Source organism: Mytilus californianus, unplaced genomic scaffold (assembly GCF_021869535.1).
Source record: "Mytilus californianus isolate M0D057914Y unplaced genomic scaffold, xbMytCali1.0.p SCAF_9, whole genome shotgun sequence".
Taxonomy (NCBI): Eukaryota; Metazoa; Mollusca; class Bivalvia; order Mytilida; family Mytilidae; genus Mytilus; species Mytilus californianus.
Window position 1 is genome coordinate 65,127,441 of NW_026262745.1, and position 12,901 is coordinate 65,140,341.

The following is a 12,901-nucleotide window of genomic DNA, read 5'->3' on the forward strand; positions in this document are numbered from 1 at the left end:
ATATGAGTCAGTTAAATTTACATAAAAACAAACTTTGAAAAGACGAAAACAAAACAAAACTACAGCTACTTGCAATTATTAATCAAAATATTGCTTAATTGCCTTCAGAATAAAAGGAACAGTTTGAAAAGGTCCAAAAAAACCGAAATATGCCAAAAAATCAATATTTCTAAATTTTGATAACATTGTCAGACAAGCATTAATTAATGTCTTGTGCAGCTTTAAAGACATATGATTTAGGTTTAGTACATTCCGTACCAACCAGCCAAATATAAAAAAAAACTACACATTATTCTATAGTAAACATCTCTTTTCAAGATATTTATGGAAAACCAAACTTTCTGAAAGGATGTGATATGATTGCCAATGAGACAACTATCCACCAAGGTTCACATGAAGTGGTTGTAAGCATTTATAGGCAACCGTTAGGCCTCCACAATGATATCGTGTAGACGGGTTTGTTTCTCAAAGACAAATTAATAAACAGATGCCATTAGTCGATTTAAATGACTTTTATATCTTAAAAGAAGGTATAATATCATAACATAAATTTTGTGAAAAAAGCTTTGAAATTTCAGCTACCCCAACTGATATTCGGATAATTAATACACGTGTTTCATCGCACAGAAGCAACTATATGTTAATATGAGCATGGAACGAATACCACGGACTATGAATGTGGATGCGAAAAAGGAAAAATTAAGCAAATTTGTTTATCACGCCATGCATGGAAAAATGTTTTGTATTTTAATATATAAGACGTGTTCTCGGTTGACCGTTAACACGTAATAGTCCATCATGCACTGTTACTCATTTAGTGGATTGGTCAAAAACCCAGTTAAAAAAATGCGTCATACGTAAATAAACAATAACATGTGTGCTAATATATGTATGCTTAATATATTTAGGCATATCCATATAATGTAACCCGACCTTTTTAATAATTAATTAGTAATGATATTACACTTTCAAAAGTATCGTATGTAAATCGGGAAGGTATTCGATGTATTGTAAAGTCTGTAATTTTAATAAACTTTACTCAAGAACCATGTCGTGTGTCATTTTATCTATCTATCTATGCGTAGTGACAAATCTGATAAAGTAGTTAACATTTACATAAACTCTTAGATTAAACTTTTCAAATATCAAGAACTTAATCAAACTTTCATGACATATAACGAAACTTGGACAGAAGCATTTTCAAGATCAAGAAATAGCACATGAAGAAATATTCATTGTTCAAATAAACATTTTCATAATTTACTAACAAATAGACTAAGCTTTTGCGGATCAACATGACACTTTTACACGGACAGCATCAATTGCAACCGAGGCACATGGTTCCTGAGAAACCTTTACGAATTGTGATAATAAAATTTAAAAAAAAACAAACAGTGTGGGCATTTATTACAAACCGTATGCTTGACTAATTGCATTTTTTAAATCAAAAAGACTCGAACTCCACTGAAGATTGTAGTGTAGTCGAAAAGTTAGACTGACAAACTAGATATAATCCCGATGATATCTTTCATTCGTTTTTCAAAAAAGAGTCTATGAAACTGCGCATCGCCAAACCGACTCTGAAATTTTGAGTTGTTAACATTCTAGTCCGTTGGTCTCTAGTGGATAGCTGTCTCATTGGCAATCAGGCCATATGCCGTCTCCGTATTTTTTATTTTGAGATGTAGCTTTTCAATAGTTAATTCATACGGAATATATACGAGGATAGCTCAGCTTAATATTGTAATTGTCTGTGCCTTCATGGGTATTGGAAACTCTGTTCATAATAAATGTCGTGTTTTTTTCAGATTCTGGAGCAACGTACATTATATGGGGAAGAAAACAGTGCCCAAACAATAATACAGAACTTGTGTATTCAGGTATACTATGTATTTGCTATGCAATCTCACTTTTTATCAAATGAAAGAGACTTTTGCAAGTCCCATTTGAAAAGCGCATCTAAAAAGCTTATATGCAAGAGAGAGGCGAAAGATACCAAAGGGACATTCAAACTCATAAGTCGAAAATAAACTGACAACGCCATGGCTAAAAAAGAAAAAGAACAACAGACAAACAATAGTACACAAAACACAACATAGAAAACTTAAGACTGAGCAACCCGAACCCCACCAAAAACTGGGAGTGATCTCAGGTGCCCCGGAAGGTTAAGCAGATCCTGCTCCACATATGGCACCCGTCGTGTTAATCATGTTAGTAAAAAGCCGGTAATAAGTCTAATTCGGTAGGTCACATTCCGGGAAAAGGGGACGGTATTGTAGTTACGACATTTTGAACATATCCGCTATCACCTGTGAAACGGATATTCCATAACGGTCAACCAACTCGTGATGGCGTCCGTAAAATTTACGAAGGGATGATTTTCAACTTCACCACTTGGAACTCTTGGTTTAATAGCTTCCTTGTGAGCAGCAACCCTCTATCAAGGAAATTATGATAGGAAATACAAGCCCTGGAATATCGTATCAACTGGGAGATATATACTCCGTATGCAGGTGCTGCCGGAATATTGCTACATAGAAATGGAAAGTTTTGCAATTGAGAAGACGAAATCATCTCTTTTGTCGTAAAGTTTTGTTTTCCACCGACCCTCATTGTTAATTTCTAGATGTAAGTCAAGATATGAGGCAGACTTAACTGTATCAACTGTATCCTTTATCTCAAGTTCGATGGGATGGATGCGTTCAACATAGTCACCAAATTTTGAATATTTATTGAGAGAACATCATCTATATAGCGGAAAGTAAAGTTAAAGGATACTGCTAACTTCTTTTCTTTCTTCTAAGAAGTTCCTGTATGAAGTCAGCCTCATATGAATAAAGGAGCAAGTCGACAAAAGAGGGGCATAGTTGGTTCCCATGGGGATGCCGATTGTTTGTTGAAAAACACGTCCTCCAAACGTAACAAATATGTTGTCAATCAAAAAATCAAGCATCTTGATAATGTCAGTTTCAGAGAAATTTTTTCTGTTTTCTAGAAACTAAAAATATTTACCAAGATGTGCAAGTTTCATTAAACTTGTAAAATATGATGCACATAACCAAAGTGGAGCTGAATGGTAAATTTCAGTAAGACTGATGTTATAAAATATATTAATACATCCAAATACAGGATGAAAATATATATTCAAAAATGAAACGTGTACATTAGAAAGCATCTTTGGACTATTTTATCTATTTTCAAATTTTTTTTGGCGAAAGCGGAAAAGAGAGACCATCGGAGAAGTGATACTGATGCAAATTTTGATATCGCTTAAAATACCCTATATCGTAAGGAGTCACGGAATGGTGTGTATGGGCGATTTATTTCATTCCTACCAAAAGCTCAATATATTTTTTCTCAGTTTCATTAGTTACATCGTTCTGTTGAGGAAAATTTAAAGAAACGAATGAATTTGAGTTCAAAAGACCGAATGTATAATTGTTGGTTAAATGCTTAATTTTGGGCTTAGTTGGTTCAAAGATGTTTGTATTGCTTCGGCTAATGAACAACCGTTGTAATAAACATTGAACAGCAGACGATGCATAAAGAAATGACTAAAATGTAAAAGCAAACAAATCATCAAACAGAGACAAAGGTTCATCTTATTGTTTATAAAAAAAATAAAAAATTCACACAATAATTTAAAACAGAATTGCTGCGTTCCTCTTTTTTTTTTTAATTAAATATAACACATGTACAACATATATTTGAATAGGAAATGTTTTGTCTGTTTCCTTTAGGATATGCAGGTGGGGGACATTACACAGACAAGGGAGCGGCTGTCGAATACGTATGTCTACCACCAGACCCAAGTTATGTTAAGGCTAGTGGCAAGGATGAAGGCCGAATGTACGGTGCAGAATTTTACACTAATTTTTTTTTTGCTTCTGATGGTGCAGGTGAAGACGTCCCTTGTGCTCTCTGTCGAACAAATCATGCTAACACAGCTGTAATGACCCCAGGAAAGAATACATGTTACAGTGGCTGGGAGGTTGAATATCACGGATATTTTTCATCTGGGTATTATGGTAATGACGCTGCTACAACTTATGTGTGCGTTGACATAAAGCCAGAGTATCTTATAGGAGGAGTGAATCAAAATCTTAGTAAACTCTTTTTTGAAGTTCTTACCAAATGCGGTTTGTTGAAGTGTCCACCATATAAAAATAATTACCCACTGACATGCGTAGTTTGTGCTAAGTAGAAATAAAAATAGGATAAAAATAAAATAAAAATTATGTTTCAATTTTTTTATGCAACTAATTTTTTTAACTCTCCTCTTTACTACTGTATGCAAAGACTCACAACTTAACAAAACAGTATTTATCTCAATTCTGTCTCAAGCTACCGAATGAGAAAAAGCAAAATGTAATAAATAAATGTTAACCTCAATTTTCCACGACACTACGTGAGGAAGCTCGTACGGTAGGGTCTTTTGGCGAGAAGTAAAAATCTTATTTCGATACTATTTCTCTCATCTACATATCCCCCCAATGCCAGACGTCCTTTGTCTACTCATCGACGATATTTTATAAGAAATACTGTCAATAAAACAGTTCTTTGCTGGAAAGTCTCAGTTTTTCACTTAATGTTTTGAAGGAGATACTTACTCATATCCCAATCATCTTGATTGTCTAAATTTGTCGTCTTGATTATAGACATCAAATGAATATACCGTGTTTATAAGAACACTCTAAATAAAGGAGACATAGAGTATACTCCAATGAGACATCAACCAAACGACAAAAACAAGCAACGGATAACTAGAGGGCAACATACAGTTTTTTTAGCATAAAAAAAACAACTGAAATATGGAATAAAACAACCACGGACGAGTTAAGTCTTTGAAGACCCATTGGTGGCCTTCGGCTGTTGTCTGCTCTTTGGTCGGGTTGTTGTCTCTTTGACATATTCCCCATTTCCATTCTCAATTTTATTTGGACTGGCACACAAATACACACTAGCCCTTTTCACAATTTCGGTTAGTGGAATAAAAAGATACTTAAACCATATAATAAAAGTCTTCACGAAAAGCATTTTGCTTTAAAATAAACTTAACAAAATTAAACAACTAACAAACAACATAATTACTACGAATACGTATAAAGGCATTCTCACAGTTACTGAAAGTACTATGGTCAAAGTAACAATTATACTGATATGAAATCATGCTGTCTTACACTCTATAACATCGATTGTTCTATTTCACTGAAGATTTCACACATCAAAGTAAAGAGCAGAAAGACAATAATTTACACAACGTCCAGACCAAACTGTACAGAATGTAAATGTAGAAAACAAAAGAATCATTTTAGTATTGTTCCAATCTATAAATAAACGAATAGTTGGTTATCCACAGCTGGACGCATTTAGTAAAAAAAAGGCAGCAGTTTAATATCAATCCTCATCAACAAATATATTCAGTCCCTGGGAATGATTTGAAGAACAATCCCTAAAATTGCAAGTCATATATCACCTACTGAATGATAAAACACCTTGTTATCATTATCAAACAGTGTGAACTATGTAGCTAAACATTGTGAAAGCATTCAACATAACATTGTGAACACACTATCCCTACAGAAGAGTTTCGATTCGATAGAATCTAACTTTTAGTGGGGTAACGGAACATCAAAAAACCATCTAAAATGTTGGATATCTGTTTACTTATTTGTTATGTAAGTCAAACAATTTACTCAAAATTTCTGGATTCGTTCGCTTAAAAATTTCAGAAAAAACCTAAAATTTTGACCGCCGTTCCCTGAAGATTTTCTGAATCATTGCGCCATTTAAACAAGTTTTTTCTCCTAAAAACAGGGTTTTCTAAAATAAAATTCAAATACTGCTTTCCTCCCATCAAGCAGGTAAAGCTACCAGATTCAAGCTGGCAATCAAGATAGCAGCCACTTTTTTTCCAGCAGCCAATTTTAATTATATGTCTAAAAACCAAAATACACTATAAGACTCAAATGTTCAAAAAATCTCAAAATCTTAGTAAAATATGATAGCACCTTCTATGACAGCGGAATTCGACATTTTCCGTCTTGTCGTGATTTTCAAAGATAACAATCCGTTTTACATACCAATGATGCAAGAAGAAAATATAAAAATCTATGTACAACTACAATTGTTAATATTTTGATTCAAGTATGTTGTGATGAATTGTGTTATATATATATATATATATTCATTCAACTGAATAAGAAAGATGCAGTGTAAGACAGAAAAACTACATACAGGCTTTTCATACACTCGGCATCCTCAAATATACCGTATTTCAGCTAAAATCATTTATAATATCTACCTCTCTATGCATAAAATGAAAACATTTCGATATATATGTTATGTGAATCTGTTTTGTCATGTGAACAAGTATTTTCTATAAAAATCTTACGTGGACTATTTTATACAACATGCAACATTACCAATTTTTAATTTAAATTTGATTTTTTTTTTGTCAAATGTGTCAGATGATTAAAACAATGGCACAGATCTGTGTACTACAAAAGGTGCATAATTCAACCAGAATATATTCAACGCATGGTCAAAATTTTTTAATCTTACCCAGATTGTTAAAAAAAAAGAATGTGTGGGTGATATGGAAAGTAAGTAAAGGGGCAACTTTGAACCCCTGTGGTGGTCAACCAGGCCTGGATCCCAGAAACATATTTAAGTGCCAATCTGCCTAAGAATCAGGCAGTGGTGAAAACATGACAAACAAAAATCCACTCAAGTTGATATTAAGTTATGTTCAAATTTTATAATTATGCACGAATATAACATTCGTTTCCTTTTCCTGTTCTGGTAATTCAAGATATAATTTGGTTGAAATGCGCTAGAAATTAACAATCAAGCGAGGTTAACTCCATAATTTGTTATCATTCTAACCAAAAGTTACCTACAGATTTCTCGAATTACCAGACACACAGAAACGAAAGACCTACCATTTCTAACTCAGGATGAAGGTAACTTCAAAATAGGATGGTTAGGTCGGTGGGATTTTTTCGGCCATGTTTTGAATTTTTTTCTAAATTGCCTTATTCTTACAAAGACTGGCACATAAGTGGAGAATAGCCTGGGTCAACACCTTTGAAATGAGCAAGGTCTGGTTCAGAATTTTGCCGTAGAGACTTGCTGAGGAGTAACGAATGTGTAGTTGACATGAAAATACGTAAAGTTGCAGCTTTGAACCCCTGTGGTGTGTAGACGGGCCCGGTTCCCTGGAAAATATTTAAGTGGCGAACAGTTATAGAGAAAGAACTAATTTGACTATATTGCTTCTATATAGAAATGATAATATTAACGTTTCGACGGAAGTTACCTTATTCTTCTTATTTTTATTAAAATTTAAGACAGCACTTTTTTTCAATATATTATTATCATCATCAGTCCTTTATACAATTCAACAAAATAGGTAAAAGCAAAACAACACTTTTTTTTTAAATGTGTCATATGCACATCGCAATATTAAGACATTCGTATATCATTACATGTTAACCTTCTGATACCCTTTATGACCTTTTCTAGCTTTAGAACGATAAGGATCAATTTGTGTCACTGAATTTCCTCATAGCTGATAATCGACGTCTTATCATGATTGTATGGTTAATATATATTTATTTGTTTTAAGGTACATCTGGTCACCACAGAAGAGAAGAGGTTATTGCTCAATGACCCAGATGTACTGGTAAATCGGTTGAATCGACTGAAAAGTGTCATGGCGGTACTCAATAGCACAGTACAACAACACTCAATAACAATTCAGAAACAGGAAAAGACAATTAAACAGTTACAAGATTATGTTAGCACTGCTCAAAGTAAGATTATTATGTAGTTTATAGTTCGTACTTTTAACTTACTATTCATTAAAATCCGCTTTATTTGCCGACTAGATTATAAAAAAAACTTAACTCTAACAAACAAAAGATATGGTTTTATCTTCTCCTTTTAAGATTGCAAGATAGCTAATAATTCGAGATTTCAAAAGTGAAAGATATTGTATCAGTTCAGGAATATTGTTCATAAATTCTTAATTTTAAAAGGTCTTCTAATGTCTCCTTCCGTTGCAGCATAAAAAGTAGCTAAAATAAACACATTTTATAATCCCGTGAATAACGATATTGATAAAGTTAAAATGTTAAACTTACACTTCAGAAATACTCATAGAGGTAATGATTTTATACAAAAAATTGCTCCTCTTTATCGTTAGAACATTAGCCCTTTGTATTGTGACGTCATGAATATTCCCACAAAACATTGTGAAAAGGCATTTAATGTTTCTTTCCAGTAAAATAGAGTTTAAACCATACAAAATTCCTAGACATTAAAAGTTTTTATTCTTCTCTCCACCTATTTATAGGTTTGAACTACTGCGTGTACTTGTGTATTTTCAGCGTATTTGTGTCTTTTAAACTAAACGCATGTTATTGAACCGATTTGTCATCTCCTAAAAATTGTATGGTTCATAGCTTTACCTTTGTCAATATACTCTTTGACAGATGGCCGACTTGCCCATATATTACTATACGGATGTCAATGCCATAATTGCTAATGTGCTTTCAATGTCTGAAGTAAAAAATTATATTCCAGGCCTTGGGACAACGTATATTAGATGAGGAAGAAAGCAGTATCCAAATAATAGCACAGAATTAGTCTACTCGGTTAAGAATGTAATCAAAATACATGAAACAAAATTCATTTAAATAACAATCAAATAACTCCAACATTGCCTTATTAAACACAGATGACTCTTGTTTTTCTATCCGAACAGCTGCAAGGGCATTCTGTCATTGAAGATTTCTATGGACAATTTTTACTGTTTTTATTATCTAGCTATTCCTCTTTTTGTGTATGTCAGACAGAATTTGGATATTTCGTCGTCGGCGGCGTCCACAAATATTCACCCTGTGGTTAAAGTTTTTGAAATTTTAATAACTTTCTTAAACTATCCTGGATTTCTACCAAACTTGGACAGAAGCTTGTTTATGATCATAAGATAGTATCCAGAGGTAAATTTTGTAACAAAAAAAATCCTGTTTTTCCGTATTTTACTTATAAATGGACGTAGTTTTTCTGCCAGTTAACATTACATTCACTCTGTGGTTAAAGTTTTTGAAATTTTATTAACTTTCTTAAAATATCCTGGATTTCTACCAAACGTTGACAGAAGCTTGTTTATGATCACAAGATAGTATCCAGAAATAAATTTTGTAAAATAAAAAATCCTGTTTATCCATATTTTAGTTATAAATGGACTTAGTTTTTATGCCAGTTAACATTACATTCACTCTGTGGTTAAAATTAAAAAAAATTTAATAACTTTCTTAAACTATCCTTGATTTGATCAAACTTGGACAGAAGCTTGTTTATGATCAAAGAGCTAGTATCAGAAGGAAATTTTGTAAACATTTATTTCCTTTTTTCCTGTATATTACTTATAAATGGACTTAGTTTTTCTCCCAATTAACATTACATACAGTCTGCGTTTAAACTTTTTAAAACATTTATTAAATTTATAAACCATCCTAGATGTTTACCAAGCTTGGACACAAGCTTCTTACACTAAAAAGATAGTAACTAGAGGAAAATTTAAAAATAAATTTATGTTTAAACTCTTTTATAAATCTAGAGATTTGATTGCATAATGTATTCATTTTTTACAAGCATAACATTTTTCATACATTTCAAACGTTTTATTTCATTAACTGTAAATCTATTATGTGAATTCCCCTATCACACTGAAATCATAGACAACAGCAAAAGTAGGCGAGATACTTGGTTCTGCGGAACCCTTACGAATTTTTACCATTTAGTTCTCATTTTTTTTTTCTATTCCGTTATCCAATTCCAGCCCCTAATGTTTGTATTCATATGCAATTGTACAGTGTTGTTTCTGATTATTTTTTTCTTCTTGAACGTCGGTGTGCAACAAAAACTGTAGCTACCTTAGCTAGTTTCCTGTTGTAGCGGGCACTTTTTGTCCTTGCTTTCCAACTTATGTTTCCTTGTAAAACAGAGTGGTTATATGTTGGCATCTTCACTATGTATATTTTTTTTTGGTGTTATTTTACGTATTTTACGACATTTTGCCCAAACAGGTAATTGAGAATGTTTTGCGCCCGTAAAATTGGTTAAATACCACACCACAATTTGTTCCTGTACCGTATGTTGTTTGTTGTTGTTTGCCATGTTTATTTCAGAAGAGTTGGCTGTTGATTAGTATAGTCTGACACGTACTTAAATCCAATTAGGTTCTATAAAATTACACTGTTTATTTTAAATACTGTTAATAACCACTGTGTCGATCACTCTGTGGTGCCGTTTTTTCCCCGAGGTATCACCATCACATTAGCTAGCGCCCATGTGTTCGCATGAACTATTATTGTCACAGTCATTTTTCAGTCAGTTAACTGTTCATTTAATATAAAAATCATTCGAAACACGAAAACAGAAAAATTCTTGGTTATCAATGTTCACTTTTGATTTTACCTTTTTTGATGAGAACTCCACTGATAAGTATTATGTAGACGAAACGCGAATCGGTCGTTCTAAATCATAATCTGTGTATCTTAGATGTGTTTGAAATTTAAAATCTTGTATTACTTGAAATGTAACAAGTGAATGTATAATCATTTTACGGTCGATTTTAGAAAACATTGCTTAGACCACGGCTTTGTATACACATATACATAACATATTTGAAGTAACACATGTATACTTTCTTTTAATCACAGGCTTTGCAGGTGGTGGTAATTATGCCGATGCAGGCTCAGCTGCTGAATACGTATGTTTACCACCAGATCCAAATTATGTAAAGACTAGTAGGGGTGACTATAGTCGTATGTACGGTGGAGAATTTAATTCCAACTTTTTTGCCTCCAATTCTGATGACGAGGACGTTCCCTGTGCTCTCTGTAGAACAGAACGTGCTACATCTGTTATAATGATTCCTGGTAAGAACACATGTTACAGTGGATGAAAGGAAGAATATCATGGATATTTGGCATCGGGATATCATAATCATAATGTTGCTTCTGCTTACGTCTGTGTTGACACGAATTCAGAATACATTTTGAGAGGTGTGGATCAACGTTACGGTAAACCTTTTTATGAAGTTCTTACCAAATGCGTATCTCTGAAATGTCCACCATACATTAACAATTATCCATTGACTTGTGTAGTCTGTTCTAAGTAATGAAATAAAAGATAATAATATATATTTAGCTTTTCTTCTATATATGTTTTGCTTCCGTAACTGGTAAAGAATTCCTACGAATGTAGAGTAGACGAAATTGGTATTTCTATGGTAGAAAAACACGTCATGATTATCGGTTTTCAATTCTATATCTAATTTGCTACCTCGAATAATAAGATTTGAAAACAGGGAGAAGAAACAAAAGAGGGAATTAAAAACAATATTTTAAGTCTAATAAAAAGACTTAATTGCCAAAAAGAAAAACAACTGAAAGACACACATAATGCAGTCTACAACACAATACACAAAAAACTAAAGATGACACATATAAGTATTTTAGTATATCGAATAAATGGTTGAGGTATATAACATGAACTAATGGAAGATGAAAAGGTATGATTTAACATACTTCAGTATTAAAGACCATTGGCAAATGCTAAGAGACTGTTGAAATTTACATCAACTTTATATGAGAATGAAGATTCAAGGCAAATACTTCAATTCTGTGGCGAAGAGAGGAACCATTGTCATATTTAATGTTTGAAAGGATAAAAAAAATCCGATGTTCTGTTGTTTATAGTTAAGAAAAGGATATTCTGTATTTATTCATGGAACATATGCCTAACACGTACCTCATCATAAAACACAAAGCAAGGAATGAGTAGTTTTATAATATTCATAATTTAGAAATATATTTGTGAAGCCTTTAATATGGAACAAAAAATCACAATTTTGATGTTTATCTTTTTCATTATTGTTGTACATAGGATTTATCTATTTTGTTTTGTAGTATGCATGTTTTATTCATATAGTTTATATCTTGTCTTTTACAAACTGATGATTCTGATTTTTTTTATTATTTTGTATGATTAGACAATCAGTAGTCTACAAAACACTACAAAAAGTAAAAACAAACAAAAGTCGGGGTGATCTCAGGTGCTCTGGAAGGGTTAACATATCCAGCTCCACACGTGATATCCGTAGTGTTGCCGAAGGAAGTTAGCATTCAGTGATAAGTCTCATCAGGTTATGTTACAATCTTCGAAAGGGACAGGAGTTTGTCTACGGCAATAGGAACCTATCTGTGATCATCTGCTACATGGATGATCAATAACGATCAAACAAATTATGATTGCGTCCGTAAAACGTTCAAAGGGATGACCAAATATTTACCACCAGGAACCCTTTGTTCAATAGCTTCCTTTTAAGAAGAAATCCCCGCATGAGAAAATGTTGATAGGAAACGTTAAGTTTGAATATTACATCAACTTCGAGAAATATATTCCACATGCAGGCGCTGCGTGAATGTGTTATATAGAAATGGAAAGATCACAATTAAAAGGATGAAATCATTTCTTGTGTAAAGTTTTGTTTTTCATCCAAACCTTATTGCAAGTTTCTAGATGTACGTCAATGTATTGGGCTAGCTAAGCTTTATATGTGGTATCCTTTATCTCAACTTCGATGTGATTAGATTAGATTAGATTTTGAAACTCTTGATAAACTTTATCAAACAATCTTCGTTACTAAAAAGTTAACCAACAAAGACCTGTAACCGCATTTGACGATTTTTATTTTTGTTAAGAACCTGTCTATGGTTTTATGTTTTTGACTTAGACAAGTTTTGGTGTTAGGTGTACTTTATAAAAGTAGCTCAAGAATAAGAGGCCGTGCGCACTGACATCAGTAACATACGTTTGGATTGAA

The 12,901-nt window shown here is 32.8% G+C and overlaps 1 protein-coding gene across 1 annotated transcript; it reads left to right on the forward strand.

The window, feature by feature from the left end:
• Positions 1–1,003: 1,003 nt before the first annotated feature.
• Positions 1,004–7,674, forward strand: LOC127713949 (short-chain collagen C4-like). Its single transcript, XM_052219902.1, has 4 exons — positions 1,004–1,019; positions 1,809–1,880; positions 3,741–4,106; positions 7,631–7,674. The coding sequence occupies exons 1-4, from the start codon at positions 1,004–1,006 to the stop codon at positions 7,672–7,674; spliced, it is 498 nt and encodes a 165-aa protein (XP_052075862.1).
• The last annotated feature ends 5,227 nt before the right edge of the window (positions 7,675–12,901 follow it).

Excerpts from the sequence above, each read along its gene's own strand:
- LOC127713949 (XM_052219902.1), top strand. Across the intron at positions 1,881-3,740 it reads TACAGAACTTGTGTATTCAG|GATATGCAGGTGGGGGACAT; the intron begins GTATACTATGTA and ends TGTTTCCTTTAG. Across the intron at positions 4,107-7,630 it reads AGGAGTGAATCAAAATCTTA|GTACATCTGGTCACCACAGA; the intron begins GTAAACTCTTTT and ends ATTTGTTTTAAG.